The following is a 16,623-nucleotide window of genomic DNA, read 5'->3' on the forward strand; positions in this document are numbered from 1 at the left end:
GGATTTTTAGATGCTGATGGAGGCAGTGCTGCAAGTTGGGAACCCAGAACCATGGGGGTTGAGTGCAGCACTTGGAGATAAAGAGCATGCAGTACCCTGTGACGACCTGACTAGTCCAGGGGTGTTACATTTACCCGATTTTAGCATACATGTTTTTAAAGTTTGCTTGATTAAATAAAGGAATATTTACTTGGTATCTGGGGAAGACTAATGAGTGAGTATATTAATACCCTTCCACCTGTGAATATAATACCATTCTATATTAATACCCTTTTATATTAAACTACTCCCATCAAAGTTTTTATTCTCTTAATATATTGCAGCCGTCATATTATATAGCACTGTGTACTTACAATTGCTTATTTTTCCCTTCTACCCAGTTAATTCCTCACTTTTTCCATTGGGTCTGTGACTACACGTGATTAAAAACAGACTAACTGAATCCTTTTAAGCTTTATGTATAAATAGTAAGTCTTTTTCCCTCCATGAGTCATTCCCCCTTCAACTACTGACCCAGCTACTATACTCCTCTCCCCTACCGGGGACTCTTCAGTGATGACTCATGCAGGGAAAAAAAAGCTAGTCTGTTTTTAATCGCATGATGCTGTAGACCTAATGAAAAAGAAAATAATTAACTGGGCAGAATGAGCAATTGTAAGTACATAGTGCGATATTTGATGACTGCAATATATTAAGAGGATAAAAATTTCAATGGGAGTCCTTCTTTAATAACCATTACACAGGTTTATAGAATAAAACAAATTTTATAGTAGCACTTCTTTAAAAATAATTTCACACAACAGACATGTGTTTTGCTCTTTCATCAGGCAGCCTGGTTACACTTCAAGATTATAGTGAAACAAACGTTTCAATTAAACTTTTTCAATTTTCAGCCACCCATTGCCTTCCACACTGCCCTCTGCATCCTGAGCCTCCCATGCTTTCCTCTTTCATTATTAGGCCCCATGCTGTCCTCTCTCCATACTAAGCCCCTCTTGCTGCTCTTTTCAATACTGAGCCCCCAATGCTGGCCTCTCTCCACATTTAGTCCCCATGCAGTCCCTTCTCTATACTGATTGTCCGTTGCTACCACTTCTCTATACTGACCGCTTCTTGCTGCTGTGACGCCCCTGGACTATCAGGTCGTCACAGGGTACTGCACAAACTGCCCTTCCGTGCAGTATTCCAAGTCCCTCATGGTTCTGGGTCCCTATCTTACGGTGTTGCCTCCAACAGCAAATCAAATCCTAGATACACACTGCACCACACCCACCAGACACACCAGTGGACGGCTTGAGTGGAATAGAGTCGCCCACCTGGGGCAAGGAGGGGAGGTGAGTAGTGTAGTCAGTGAAGTAAGAGAGGAGTGAGTGAGAGGAGGTTGGGAGTGGTGGCTCTCAAGAGAAGCTGTCTAGGTTGCAGACGGTGGTCTGGACCTAGAGGAGTTGGACCCCCAGTCGCAGGGGATTGCGGCTAGGTACCTGAACCTGTCAAGGAGGACGGTCAGCAGCCTGGCACTGTCACCAGTCCGGGACCGAAGGCACGACGGGGTACACGGATCCTAGGTCGGGGAGAAGCTTCAAGCAACCCGGCAATTAACCTGAGGAGAACGGAGCCTTTATGATCTGTTCCCACCCGCTCCAGAATCGGGGCACTAGCGCAACGAGGGGGGTAGGGCCTTCTAAACAAACGGTCCAAGAAAATCCCAAGTGTGAGCACTGAGAGCAGGCTCCCACACTTAGCCACAGTGGGGAGCGGGGCCCGGCAAGTTTCAGACTACTGGGCCACTACGTTGAAGTTAAACTCCCCTCAAGTTGCACCGATACCCCGAGATTTGGTTTACCCGGTTATCAGCGTCTGCTTATTAACTGAGTGAGTACCTGAGTGATCCCTGCACTATACGGCATCCCACCGAGTCCCGGGGCCTTCCCCTACCCATGGAGGGCAACGACACGTTGCTGCCCCGCTCCATCACCTCGGGTACTCCCATCGGCAGCGACGGTATCCCTTCATTACCGAAGACCATGAGTGGTGTCACGAACTATACCTCCCCTGTAAATAACTCCCCCCCCCCCCCCACACATCCACACCTTTTTACGATTAGAAGTGGCCCCAAGCCCCCGGGTCCGGAGACCCTTGAGCCACAAGTCATCACATGGATCCGAGCGGTTCGATCCACTGCAGGGGTGGCACACTGCCCTCTTTCCATACTAAGCCCACCCATACTGCCTTCTACATACTATGCATGTATGCTGCCTCTTCTCCATATTGAGCCCTCCGCGATGCCCCTTCTCTTTACTGAGCCCCCTATACTGCTCCTCCATCATACTGTGCCTTCCCATCCTTCGATCTTCTTTAAACTGAGAAACTCATGCTTCTCCTTGTCCACACTGCCCCTTCATCCTACTAAGCCCCCCATGCTTTCCCATTATCATTCTGAGCTCCCCACGCTTCCCCTTCTCCCTATTAAACTGAAACTGTCATCAGATTTTTACCACCTAATCTGAGTGCAGGATTATTTAGAGACTGAGATCCTGATTCCAGCGATGTCACTCTGAGCTGTTTGTTCTCATTTTGATAAAATCAATGTTTTCTCTACTGTAGATCTAGCAAATGTACAGAGGTCATGAATTAGCTCATGAATATTATCTAACAATAATCTAAACAGTTATTTTATCAAAACTATGCTAAGCAGCCCAGTAAGTGAAACACCGCTGGAACCAGGATCTCTGCCCTTATGTTATGCTTCTCTCAGATTAGGTCGCTAAAACCTGGTGACAGATTCCCCTTAACCCCCCCCTCCCCCCACTGGCCCTGCATCATACTGAGTCCCCCCAAGAAGCCACACTCTCCATACTGAGCTCATCATGCTTTTCCCTCTACATAATGCGTTCCCAATGCTGCGCCACTCTCCATACTGAACCCCACATGCTTTCCCCTCTCCATACTCCTTTGCCACCTCTTCATCATACTGACCCCCCCACAATTTCCCCTTTGCCGATTGCTCTTGGTCGAATGATACTTTGGCTGACTGTCATCTCTGCTGTCTCTGCTATACTCAGAAGCTCTTGCTCGGCTGGGTACTCTATAAGAAAGCTATCAACATACACCTCTGCCAGCAGCATGTATCTGGGAGACCAAAGCCATCAGAAATCCGAAATCGGACACATCTGATCAACATCTCCTCTGACGATCAGTTACCAGCACCCCCATACCCACTAGAATGTCGTCCGAACATGTTGCTTACTGCGAGTTTGGCCAACATTAGTCTAATGTGTACGAGAGGGGGGCTTAAAGCTAGCTAACATTAGATAATACAGCATTAGTCAGTCATCTGTATTCAGTGCTTCAGAAAAAAATGTTTTTGCATTTTAGCCAAGGTATAATTCTAGGTTGCTTTTTGCATGCTATTTTCATTCAGTTTTTGAAAAACAAGGTCAGTTTTATTATCAATATCTTAAAATGTATATATATATATTTATTTATTTTTTACTACAGCCTATTTTTACATTGGAACAAATGACAGTGATGATGAAAATGGTTTTGACTGCGAGTAAGTATTAATCTACGGTAATTCTTTCTGAGTTTTGTGACACCTACCTGCCATTTCTAACAGATAGGAAGACTATGAATGTGCTTAGGCTCAACACTATATTGTTGGAAAACATAAAAATAAAAGTAAAATGTGGCACTTGCTAAACTGGGTGCAAAAATCTTTTAATTTAGAAAAAACACATCTTCATAAAAGAGTGTAATGGTGTATGAATGGGTAATTATCGTTTTTTCTATCAATGCATTCGCAGCAGTTGTTAATTCATATAACATTTTGATAGACTGGACATTTAAGAATCCAGTGATATCAACTATATATATATATATATATATATATATATATATATATATATATATATATACATATATATATATATATATATATATATATATATATATATATATATATACATATATATATATATGTCATATGAGAAAGTTTGGGCACCCCTATTAATATATTAATATTAACTTTTTTTCTTTATAACAAATTGGGTTTTTGCAACAGCTATTTCAGTTTCATATATCTAATAACTGATGGACTGAGTAATATTTCTGGATTGAAATGAGGTTTATTGTACTAACAGAAAATGTGCAATCCACATTTAAACAAAATTTGACCGGTGCAAAAGTATGGGCACCTCAACATAAAAGTGACATTAATATTTTGTAGATCCTCCTTTTGCAAAAATAACAGCCTCTAGTCGCTTCCTGTAGCTTTTAATGAGTTCCTGGATCCTGGATGAAGGTATATTTCACCATTCCTGTTTACAAAACAATTCCAGTTCAGTTAAGTTTGATGGTCGCCGAGCATGGGCAGCACGCTTCAAATCATCCCACAAATTTTCAATGATATTCAGGTCTGGGGACTGGGATGGCCATTCCAGAACATTGTAATTGTTCCTCTGCATGAATACTTGAGTAGATTTGGAGCAGTGTTTTGGATCATTGTCTTGCTGAAATATCCATCCCCTGCGTAACTTCAACTTCGTCACTGATTCTTGCACATTATTGTCAAGAATCTGCTGATGCTGAGTTGAATCCATGCAACCCTCAACTTTAACAAGATTCCCGGTGCCAGCATTGGCCACACAGCCCCAAAGCATGATGGAACATCCACCAAATTTTACTGTGGGTAGAAAGTGCTTTTTTTTGAATGCCGTGTTTTTTTGCCTCCATGCATAACGCCTTTTTGTATGACCAAACAACTCAATCTTTGTTTTATCAGTCCACAGGACTTTCTTCCAAAATGTAACTGGCTTGTCCAAATGTGCTTTTGCATACCTCAGGCGACTCTGTTTGTGGCGTGCTTGCAGAAACGGCTTCTTTCGCATCACTCTCCCATACAGCTTCTCCTTGTGCAATGTGCGCTGTATTGTTGACCGATGCACATTGACACCATCTGCAGCAAGATGAAGCTGCAGGTCTTTGGAGGTGGTCTGTGGATTGTCCTTGACTGTTCTCACCATTCTTCTTCTCTGCCTTTCTGATATTTTTCTTGGCCTGCCACTTCTGGGCTTAACAAGAACTGTACCTGGGTTCTTTCATTTCCTTACTATGTTCCTCACAGTGGAAACTGACAGTTTAAATCTCTGAGACAACTTTTTGTATACTTCCCCTGAACAACTATGTTGAATAATCTTTGTTTTCAGATCATTTGAGAGTTGTTTTGAGGAGCCCATGATGCCACTCTTCATAGGAGATTCAAATAGGAGAACAACTTGCAAGTGGCCACCTTAAATACCTTTTCTCATGATTGGATACACCTGCCTATAAAGTTCAAAGCTCAATGAGGTTACAAAACCAATTTAGTGCTTTAGTAAGTCAGTAAACCGTAGTTAGGAGTGTTCAAATCAAGAAATTGATAAGGGTGCCCATACTTTTGCACCGGTCAAATTTTGTTTAAATGCGGATTGCACATTTTCTGTTAGTACAATAAACCTCATTTCAATCCAGAAATATTACTCAGTCCATCAGCTATTAGATATATGAAACTGAAATAGCTGTTGCAAAAACCCAAATTGTTATAAAGAAAAAAGGTTAAGATTAATAGGGGTGCCCAAACTTTTTCATATGACTGTATATATATATATATATATATATATATATATATATATATATATATATATATATATATATATATATATAGAGTTGATTGACACCAGAAGTTTACATACACTATCTATCTAAAAAGACACATATGCATGTTTTTCTCACTATCTGACATGAGATTAGAATAAACCTTTCCTGTTTTAGGTCAATTAGGATTACCAAAATTATTTATATTTGCAAAATGCCAGAATAATGAGAGCAAGAATGTTTTAAGGCATTTTTACTACTTTCTGCAAAGTCAAACAAATACATACATTTCATTAGTATTTGGTACCATTGCCCTTTAACTGTATGACTAAGGTCAAATGTTTTGGATATCCTTCCATAAGCTTCTTACAGTAATTGGTAGGAATTTGGGCCCATTCCTCCTGAAAGAACTGGTGTAATTGAGCCATGTTTATAAGTCGTCTTGCTTGCACCTGCCTTTTTAGCTTTTCCCATAAATTTTGAATAGGATCAGGGTTTTGTGATGGCCGCTCCAAAACATTAACTTTGTTATGCTTAAGCCACTTTGTAACCAGTTTGGCAGTATGCTTCAGGTCATTGTCCATTTGAAAGACCCATTTTTGCCCAAGCTTTAAGTCTTTATGTCTGATGTCTTGAGATGTTGCTTCAATATTGCCACATAATGTTCTTTCCTCATAATGCCATCTATTTTGTGAAGTACACCAGTCCCTCCTGCAGCAAAACAACCCCACAACATGATGCTGCCACCCCCGTGTTTCACAGTTGAGATGGTGTTCTTAGGCTTCAAAGCTTCTCCCTCTTTCCTCCATATGTAAACATGGTCATTATGGCCAAACAGTTTAATTTTAGTTTTTTCAGACCACAGGACATGTCTCCAAAAGTTAATGTTTTTGTTCCTTATTAATCTGGCTTTTTTATGCTTCTTTTGGAGTAATGGCTTCTTCCTGGCAGAGTGGCCTTTCAGCCCATGTTGATACAATACTCGTTTCACTGTGGATAATGACACAATCTTACCAGCTTCCGCCAGCATCTTCGCAAGGTCTTTTGCTTTTGTTCTTGAGTTGATATGAACATGTCTAACCAAAGCAATTTCATCTCTGGTACACAGAACCACAGGCACCTTCAGGTATCTGGAAATTGCACCCAAGGTTAAACCAGACTTTTGCAAGTCCACAATTCTGTTCCTGAGATCTTGGCTGATTTCTTTTTGACTTTCCTATTATGCTTCACAAAGACGCAGTGTGTTTTCAGGTGTGCATTAAAATACATCCACAGGTGTGTCTCTAATTAACTCAGATGTTGCTCATAAACCTTTTAAGAAGCTTTAAAAGACATGACACCATCATATGGGCTGTCCCATAATGTTTAAAGGCATAGTACGCTTAGTGTATGTAAATGTTTGACTTTGCAGAAAGTAATAAAAATGCCTTAAAACATTCTTTCTCTCTCATTATTCTGGCATTTGGCAAATATAAATAATTTTGGTAATCCCAATTGACCTAAAACGGGAAAGGTTTATTCTGATTTCATGTCAGATAGTGATAAAAACATCCATATACTGTATGTCTTTATGGAGCGGTGATGGAAACTTCTGATTTCAACTGTACATACAGTTAGGTCCAGAAATGTTTGGACAGTGACACAAGTTTTGGCATTTTAGCTGTTTACCAAAACACATTCAAGATACAGTTATATAATCAACATGAGCTTAAAGGGCAGACTTTCCACTTTAATTTGAGCTTATTCACATCTCAATTGGAGTAAGGGTTTAGAAATGACTAGGTATGGGCGAACCCGAACTGTAAATTTTAGGGCCCGTACCGAACACATGGTGTTCGTGAACACGATCCCGAACACAAGCTTTCCTGGGAAGTTTGTGTTAACAGTTCGGGTCTAGTTCGTGTCCAGGGGCTGAAAAAAAAGCACATTATTAAAAAACATTATGATCATACTTACAGGTCCCACGATGCGTCCTACAGACTCTGTCTCCCAGCCGCTTCGCGACTGTCCGATCATTGTGGTGCTGCCCGGTAACCAGCACTGAGTTACATCACTGAGATACAGGACCTTCCGTGATGTCATACCCATGTGACCAGTCACGTGTGAATGTTGTATTATTTCATTGGCTACAGACTGGTCACATGACTATGACGTCATCAAAGGTCCTGGTGAACCGTGATGCAATTGTCGTATCGCATCACGGCACACAATCTCCCGACAGCAGCGGGTCATCTGCATTTATTTAAATGCAGCTGAGGCACTGCTGTCTGGAGAGTGGGGTGATGCAATGCGAGATGCAAGTGCAATCATCCCCCCCACTGTCAGCCTACTTCATCGCTCTGTGCAGAGTGATATAGCAGAGCTGACATGGTTCCCTTTGCTTCTCACTGTGTATAGACTGTGTCTGTGCACAGTGATGAAGCAGAGTTGACATTGCTGTCCCAGTGGATTACGTCGGATTAAGGATTTTTTTGATAATGAAGATGGAGTTGCTAAATGTTTGTTTTTTTTATTTATTTATGTTTTGTTTTATTTCTAATAAAAAAAAATTCTGTGTTATGTCTGTGTTTTTTTGTTGGTTTTTTTTTTACTGTTTCCTAGAAATTCATGGTGGTATTTTGATCGCCAGCCAAGGTAAATCAGGCAGCGGGGGGTGGCAGCCCATAGCCATCTGCTTTATCTGAGCTGAGAATCAAAAATACCGCGGAGCGCTATATCATTTTTTTAATGATTTATTTATTTTTACAGTACTGTGATGTCAGGCAATCACAGACCCGACACAGAATGTGTAAGCTCCCGCTGCATTTTCTGTTGCTAGCTAAGGGTAATCCAAACAGCTACTGGCTGGTAACACCCACTGCTTGGTGGAAAATCCAGGGAAGCTCTTATTTTTTTTTTTTTTTTAAAGTTTTTTGCCAAAAAACTAGAAAAAAAAATGACATAGGCTTCGCCATATTTTTCTATGCTAGCCAGGTACAGCAGGCAGGTACGGGCTGCTCCCAACCCCCAGCTGCCTATTTGTACCCGGCTGGGAACCAAAAATATAGGGAAGCCCTTTTTTCATGAAATAATTTTAAAAAAACGATGTGGGCTTCATCCAATTTTTGTGTCCAGCCAGGTACAACTAGGCAGCTGGGGATTGGAATCCGTAGTGCAGGTTGGCCCAAGCTTTTGGGCCCCCCCCGCTGCGAATTGCAGTCCGCAGCCGCCCCAGAAAATGGCGCTTTCATAGAAGCGCCATTTTCTGGCGCTGTATCCAACTCTTTCAGCAGCCCTGATGCCGTGTGGCACGCTGGGTAATAAGGGGTTAATTCCAGCTTTGTTTTACCAGCTAGTGTTAAGCCAGAGATTTTTAATGTCAGGCTAAGTTTGACCCAGCCATTAAGAATCCACACAGAGAAAAAATACTTTATTAGAAATAAATACACATACACACTTAGGGACTCCATCTTTATTACTCCCTCCCACCCCTCTACGATACTGGTCTACTGTCTTCTTCAACCGAAGCAGCTCTGCTATATTAGAATGCATGGGGGGAGGAAGAACACTCCTGCTCCCCGTGCAGTCTAATCACTCAATGAATGAGCAAAGGCTGTGGGTTGGTAAGTGGGGACATTACCGCTGCCATCGCCATAGTAACCTAACGAGTGGGTTACTATAGCAACGGTAATCTCCGATCACCTGATTCCCGGCGCCGCTATTCACCGGCTAGCTGAAATTAGTGTGTGGTAGCCAATCCCTGCATGTGGGCTGATTCTGTAAAGAGCGCCAACATGCAGGGAGGGGGAGCCAAGAATGTGTCCGAGCATCTCGCTGGTATTCCTCACTTGCCGAGTATATTGAGTACTGAGATGCTTGGGCAAGCACCGAGTACCGGCGAGCACTGAGACACTGATCCTGCAGGACCTTGCATGACGTCATAGTCATGTGACCAGTCTGTAGCCAATCAGATAATATAAATTCACACGTGACTGGTCACATGGCTATGATGTCATGGAAGGTCCTATCGTCAGCGGTGGTTACCAAGAGGGCACAGCGATTATCGGACTCGGCAGCAGAAGCAGGGGGAGACAGAGTCTGCAGGAAGCGTTGCGGGACCTGTAAATATAATGACAATGTTTATTATTAACTGTATTCTTTATTTTACAGCCCACCCCATCCCATAACTGTAAAGTCCAAGTTCAGTGTTCGGACGCAAGTTCGCATTATCTTAGAACCTGAACTCGAACTTTACAAAATGTTCGGGCGAGTCTCCCGAACACGTTTATGCTTGTTTGTAGCCTATCGCCTGATACTATTGCTTTTATGGTATTTACTATGGTATTCTTTAAATAAAAATGTATATGTTATTATACGTGGACCTTACCAAACATTGTAGTAAACATTCCATCTTCCACACTCATAAAACATACTGATATTGTCTTCCTATGCCATTGGCCCTAAGATGTGTATGTATATTCTGTGTATAGCACTGCATAATGCTTTTATACTGTGTAAATTACAGGTACTGTTATATCTTCGAAACTAAGCATTTCTGAGCATTTCTAGGGACACTCATTTTACTATAAGGTACCGTCACACATAACGAGATCGCTAGCGAGATCGCAGCTGAGTCACGGTTTCTGTGACGCAGTAGCGATCCTGTTAGCGATCTTGTTATGTGTGACACCTACCAGCGATCAGGCCCCTGCTGTGAGATCTCTAATCATTGCAGAATGGTCCAGGCCATTTTCTTCAAAGGCAATGTCCTGCTGGGCAGGACACCGCTGTGTTTGACACTGTGTGACAGGGTCACAGTGACTGCTGAGATCGTTATACAGGTCGCTACTGCCACCTGTATTGTTCCTGCATCGCTGGTAAGATCTGAATGTGTGACATCTCACCTGCGACCTCTCAGCGACTTACCTGCGATCCCTATCAGGTCGCATCATTTTCGGGATCGCTGGTAAGTCGTTGTGTGTGACTGGGCCTATAGTCTTACAGTGTAAACAGGATATGAAATGCTCGTTTGTCAGGTGAAATGATTTTTAATCTTAAAAACCATTGGTCTCGACTGCACATCTTGTGTATATAGGACTGATGTATCTGAGAGCATTGGCAGCTGATATGCACTGAATGATCTGTTACAGATTGTTCTGTGGGCATCGTTTAGCCCAATCTACCTGTGTAAACAGGTTTTTAATCAGTCGCCCGATCAGTAAATATTCACCAATTGCATTTGTTAGTGTAAACGAAACCTTTCAGAATAGGTCATAAAATGGGTGTCTTATAAAGATAGGTGTTTGCAATTTATTGATCCTGCAGCTTTTAAATAGCTTAATAATTCAACTCTGTATTTGCATTTCTTTTTCTATTATCTTCTGCAATTTTCAGATGATACTCTAAAGGCCCCGTCACACACAGAGATAAATCTTTAGCAGATCTGTGGTTGAAGTGAAATTATGGACATATTGTTCCATTTGTACACAGCCACAAACCTGGCACTGATTGTCCACAATTTCACTGCAACCACAGATCTGCCACAGATTTATCTCTGTGTGTGACAGGGCCTTTAGGCCCTGTGCGCACTTACCGTTTTTTCCCGCGGATTTCCTGCGGTTTTGCTACATGTTTTGCTGCAGAAAATGTTCATAACATCTCTGCAGTGATTCACCAGCAAAACCTATGGGGAAAAAAAATGCTGTGCGCACTATGCGGAATTTGATAGCTGCATGTTTTGCTGCGGGATTCCCGCAGCAAAAACAATTGCATGTCACTTCTTTTCCGCAGGTCCCTGCGGGATTTCACTCCATTGACTGCAATGTAATCGTGAAATCCCGCAGGGAAGTGATGTCATTACAGGAAGAGGAAGCGGAGCAGACATACACACAGCACAGACACAGACATAGAACACCGACACATCACACACACAGACATAGAACACACACACACATCACTCACACACAGACATATAGACTACACATACAAATCAAACGGAAATATAGAAAAAAAAAACACGTGGGCTCCGCCGTATTTTTACCTTTCAGCCGAGGTAAGCACACAGCGGCGGCCCGGTAGTCTCAGGCTGGGGAGGGTGAGGGGCAAGGTTAATGTCCCGCCCCCTCCCGCAGCCGAGAATATCAGCCGCAGCTGCCCCGGGACTGTCGCATGCATTATGCGACAGTACCGGAGTATCCCCGGCTCTTCCTGCTGCCGTGATGCAGTGGCAGTCGGGGTAATAAGGAGTTAATGGCGGTGGATCGCTGCCACCAAGTCCAGGCTTGATCATGGCAGCGTCTATGAGACAGCTGACATGATCAACCCGTAAGTAAAGTGAAAAAAACACACACAACGAAAAATCCTTTATTTTAAATAAAACACAAATAAGCCTCCTCGTTCACCCGTTTCTTAACCCCTCCCAAACACACAGCTCCGCGCAATCCACGTCCTGTGATGTTTGCATCCAGCCGCGACTGACACTGACACATTGCTGAATGCAGCCTCGCAGCGAGCCTGCAGAGGTAACCACAGGGCATTTCCCACGTCCAGTAATGTGAACTCACTACCGCTCGGGAGAAATGCAGTGATCTGTCCCCTATCTGTCTATCCCTCTGTCTATCTATCCTTCTATCTATTCTTCTATCTGTCTATTTATCTATTTATCTGTCTGCTATCTATCTCAGAAGGAAATTATTATTATTTTTTTTTCAATGTGCTTTATTGCATTGAATGCAATAAAACACATGTACCAACCCCTACGCGGCAAAACCGCGGCAATACCGCGAACAATACCGCGGTAAAACCGCGGCAAACCGCATGCGGTTTTCGGTTGCGGTTTGTCGCGGTAATCTTTCAGTGCCTGCAGAATTTTCTGGAGAAAATTCCATTTTCCAGTGCGCACAGGGCCTTAAAAAATATTTATTAAAAAATCTGAATCAAAAACTATTTTATTCATGAAAAATATACTTAATATATTAAAAATATTTGGTTTATTTCATGCATTTTAATAGGTCTGCTTCCTATATATCCATGTTAAATCAGATATGGGATGATATAGGCACTTGGGAAGAAGGATATAATCCACCACTTGGCCTTGCAATAAAAAAACTACGAATACTAAAAGGCTTAAGAATTAGTTCCCGAGAAAGCAAACAAACCCTTACTTCCTATAATGCATTGTTGGTAAGTAGCTTCACCATTGTAAGGTTACAATTTTGTGAATGTAAGAAATATCGTAATGTAACTGGTAAGGATATTATTATCACTAAAGTCAACCAAAACCACCAATAACAGTGGGATCATCTAACAGTATAATGTGTCTGACTCTACCCTCAACAGATGACATTGTGCTGCAAAATAACAATGCTTTCGATTTTCGAAAGAAGTGAGAATAGTTTATTTTTCTCAATTGAAAAAGCACATGTGTGAGTATGTGCATGTAGTGTAGTGTGACTGTATTAATATACTCACCTACTGCTGCTCTCTCCAGTGTCCAGCGCAGGTCTTCTCCTCTTGTCAGTGACGTCAGAACCAGAAGTGACACTTACAATGTAACTCTGGGGAGCTTCAGAACGAGGTTCCATCGGCTTTCATTGTATACGATACTTTCGGCTCACGCAGAACGTGCAAGATGAATCAGCAGGTCTAATTTATGGTGACGTCACTGACAAAACTGGAGCTGGACACTGGAGAGAGGAGCAGTAGATGAGTATAATAACCCATTCACACTACATTACATGCACATACACACATATTTAATCAATAAAAAAGTGGGTGTGATTCTTTATCAAAATGCAAAGTGAATGAGCAAAACAGAAATTTAAATCATATCCTTCTGTCTTTCAATATAATCCTATAATCCCAGACAGACTTGATGAAGTTCAGATCAGACTTTGTTAGAGCCATATCTTCTCTTCCACCTCTGTCATGGGAAGACTGACTAAAGGGTACTTTACACGCTACGATATCGGTACCGATATCGCTAGCGAGCGTACCCGCCCCCGTCAGTTGTGCGTCATGGGCAAATCACTGCCCGTGGCGCACAACGTCACTAACACCCGTCACACATACTTACCTGCCTAGCGACGTCGCTGTTGCCGGCGAACCGCCTCCTTTCTAACGGGGCGGTTCGTTCGGCATTACAGCGACATCACTATGCGGCCGCCCAATAGAAGCAGAGGGGCGAAGATGAGCGGAACTAACATTCCGCCCACCTTCTTCCTTCCTCATTACCGCCGGCCGCAGGTGCAATGTTGTTCCTCGTTCCTGCGGTGTCACACATAGCAGGAACGATGAATAAATGGTAAGTGAACGACCTCTCACAGGTCTGTTTTGCGATCGTTTAAGGTCGCTCATAGGTCTCACATGCTGCGATGTCGCTAACAACGCCGGATGTGCGTCACAAACAACGTGACCCCGACGATAAATCGTTAGCGATGTCACAGTGTGTAAATGGCTCTTAGCACTCTCTACTAGCTAACAATCTCTACTGGCTAACAAGGTACAAAGATATATTTTACCTGTATGGCAAGACTGAGCACAGCAGCAATACACAAGGTAGTTAAGCTACTTTAGCAAGGTCTCTCCAATGCAAGCATACTGGGGTTTCAAGATGTGCTTTTAAACTCTTTTGAAGAAGCACCAAGAAATGGACAATGTTGAGGACTGTAGATGCAGTGATCGGCTAAAGGCTACTTTACACACTGCGATATCGGTCCCGATATCGCTAGTGTGGGTATCCGCCCCCATCTGTTGCGCGACACGGGCAAATCGCTGCCCGTGCCGCACAACATCGCCCAGAGCCGTCACACATACTTACCTGTCCGGCGACGTCGCTGTGACCGGCGAACCGCCTCCTTTCTAAGGGGGCGGTCCGTGCGGCGTCACAGCGACGTCACTGAAACGTCACTGAACCGCCGCCCAATCGCAGCGGAGGGGCGGAGATGAGCGGGACGTAACATCCCGCCCACCTCCTTCCTTCCGCATAGCGGCCGGGAGGCAGGTAGGGAGAGCTTCCTCGCTCCTGCGGCGTCACACGCAGCGATGTGTGCTGCCGCAGGAACGACGAACAACCTCGTTACTGCTGAAGTAACGATAATTGAGAATGGACCCCCGTGTCGCCGATTAGCGATTTTGCACTGTTTTGCAACGATGCAAAATCGCTTATCGGTGTCACACGCAACGGCATCGCTAATGCGGCCGGATGTGCGTCACAAAATCCGTGACCCCAACGACTCCGCATTAGCGATGTTGCAGCGTGTAAAGCCCGCTTAAGAAGACATATTGCAGCAGATTAAAGACGTATCATGCTTACTTCCCTTTGAAATGAGAAGATTCCAGTGAGATAACGCGTTGCGTTTAGTTTTTCTTTAGCCAAGAGAGAGAGCCCTCATCTTCACCGCACACATCCCGACATTACCTCCTACATCACCGCACATACCGCCCCCATCATCACCTCACACATCCCGACACTACAACCCTCATCTTCACCGCACACATCCCGACACTACAGCCATCATCTTCACCGCACACATCCTGACACTACTGCCCTCATCTTCACTGTACACATCCCGACACTACAGCCCCCATCTTCACCGCACACATCCCGACACTACAGCCCCCATCTTCACCGCACACATCCCGACACTACAGCCCCCATCTTCACCGCACACATCCCGACACTACAGCCCCCATCTTCACCGCACACATCCCGACACTACAGCCCCCATCATCACCGCGCGCACACAGGCATTACCTCAGTGACGTCCCTGCTGACAGCGCGATTCACTTCAGTTGCTGCGTGGAGCTCACAGGAGCGGCGGTGTTCTACGGCCGCTCCTGTCAGCTTCATGTAGCAGACGTGAAAGCGTTGCGCGACCTCGTGAGGATTACGCTGGACCTGGAGGGGTATTTTGGGGATTTTAATAAAGTGGTGAAAGAGGGTGTTTTTTTTGTCTTTTATTCCAAATAAAGGTTTTTTCGGGTGTATGTGTTTATTTACTTTCACTTACAGGTTAATCATGGAATGTGTCTCATAGACGCCTGCCATGATTAACCTAGGATTTAGTGACAGCTATGGGATGCCATTAACTCCTTATTACCTCGATTGCCACCGCATCAGGGCAATTCGGGATGAGCTGGGTAGAGTCCTGGGACTGTCGCATTTAATGGATGCGGCAATTCCGGGCGGCTGCTGGCTGATATTTTTAGGCTGGGGGCTCCCCATAATGTGGGGCTCCCCATCCTGAGAATACCAGCCTTCAGCCGTGTGGCTTTACCTTGGCTGGTATCAAAATTGGGGGGGACCGCACGCCGTTTTTTTTTTTTAATTATTTATTGTACTGCACGATATAGACCCGCCCACCGGCGGCTGTGATTGGTTGCAGTCAGACACGCCCCCACGCTGAGTGACAGCTGTCTCACTGCAACCAATCATAGGCGCCGGTGGAAGGGAAAGCAGTGAATACGAGATTGAATAATGGGCGGCCGGAATTTTCAAAAGAGGAAAAGCCGCCGGAGCTTTGTGACAGCCGTGCAGCGTCGCGCCCGTGATCGGTGAGTACGAGAGAGGGGTGGAGAGAGACCAGGAGTGATTTTAAATGATTTCGATCGTTCTGCTTGACATGCTGATCATGCGCAGTAGAACATGGCGAAATCCGTCAGCGGATTCCGCCGCTTAGTGCATAGCGGCAGAAACCGCCACCATAGACAATCATTAGACACCGTGGCGGATTCCAACAGAATCCGTCAAGGTGCGCTATTTTAACGACACAAAAAACGCTACATGCAGTGTTCCTTCAGCCCGACTCATCGTCAAAATAACGACGTTGCGTCGTGCAGCGGATGAAATGCAAGACCATCCGTTGCTATCCGTAGCTAATAGAAGTCTATGAGGAATATAACGGTTTCCTGCAATGGTTACCGTAATTCCTCAAGGCTGCGGATAGCAACGGAAGCCGTCCAACGCAAGTGTGAAAGTAGCCTAAATGGCAGCAGGTGCTCCTGATAGATGAG

General features: G+C 44.0%; 1 protein-coding gene across 2 annotated transcripts in view; it reads left to right on the forward strand.

Moving 5' to 3' along the window:
• The window catches only part of LOC142290230 (uncharacterized), a 114,080-nt gene that overhangs the window by 74,686 nt on the left and 22,771 nt on the right, over nt 1-16,623 (forward strand). For both annotated transcript variants that reach the window (XM_075334181.1, XM_075334182.1), the window contains exons 3-4: nt 3,499-3,553; nt 12,621-12,792. In XM_075334181.1, coding sequence (XP_075190296.1) covers nt 3,499-3,553; nt 12,621-12,792 — 227 coding nt within the window. The remainder of the gene's footprint in view (nt 1-3,498; nt 3,554-12,620; nt 12,793-16,623) is intronic.

This window comes from Anomaloglossus baeobatrachus, chromosome 2 (genome assembly GCF_048569485.1).
Source record: "Anomaloglossus baeobatrachus isolate aAnoBae1 chromosome 2, aAnoBae1.hap1, whole genome shotgun sequence".
NCBI lineage: Eukaryota > Metazoa > Chordata > Amphibia > Anura > Aromobatidae > Anomaloglossus > Anomaloglossus baeobatrachus.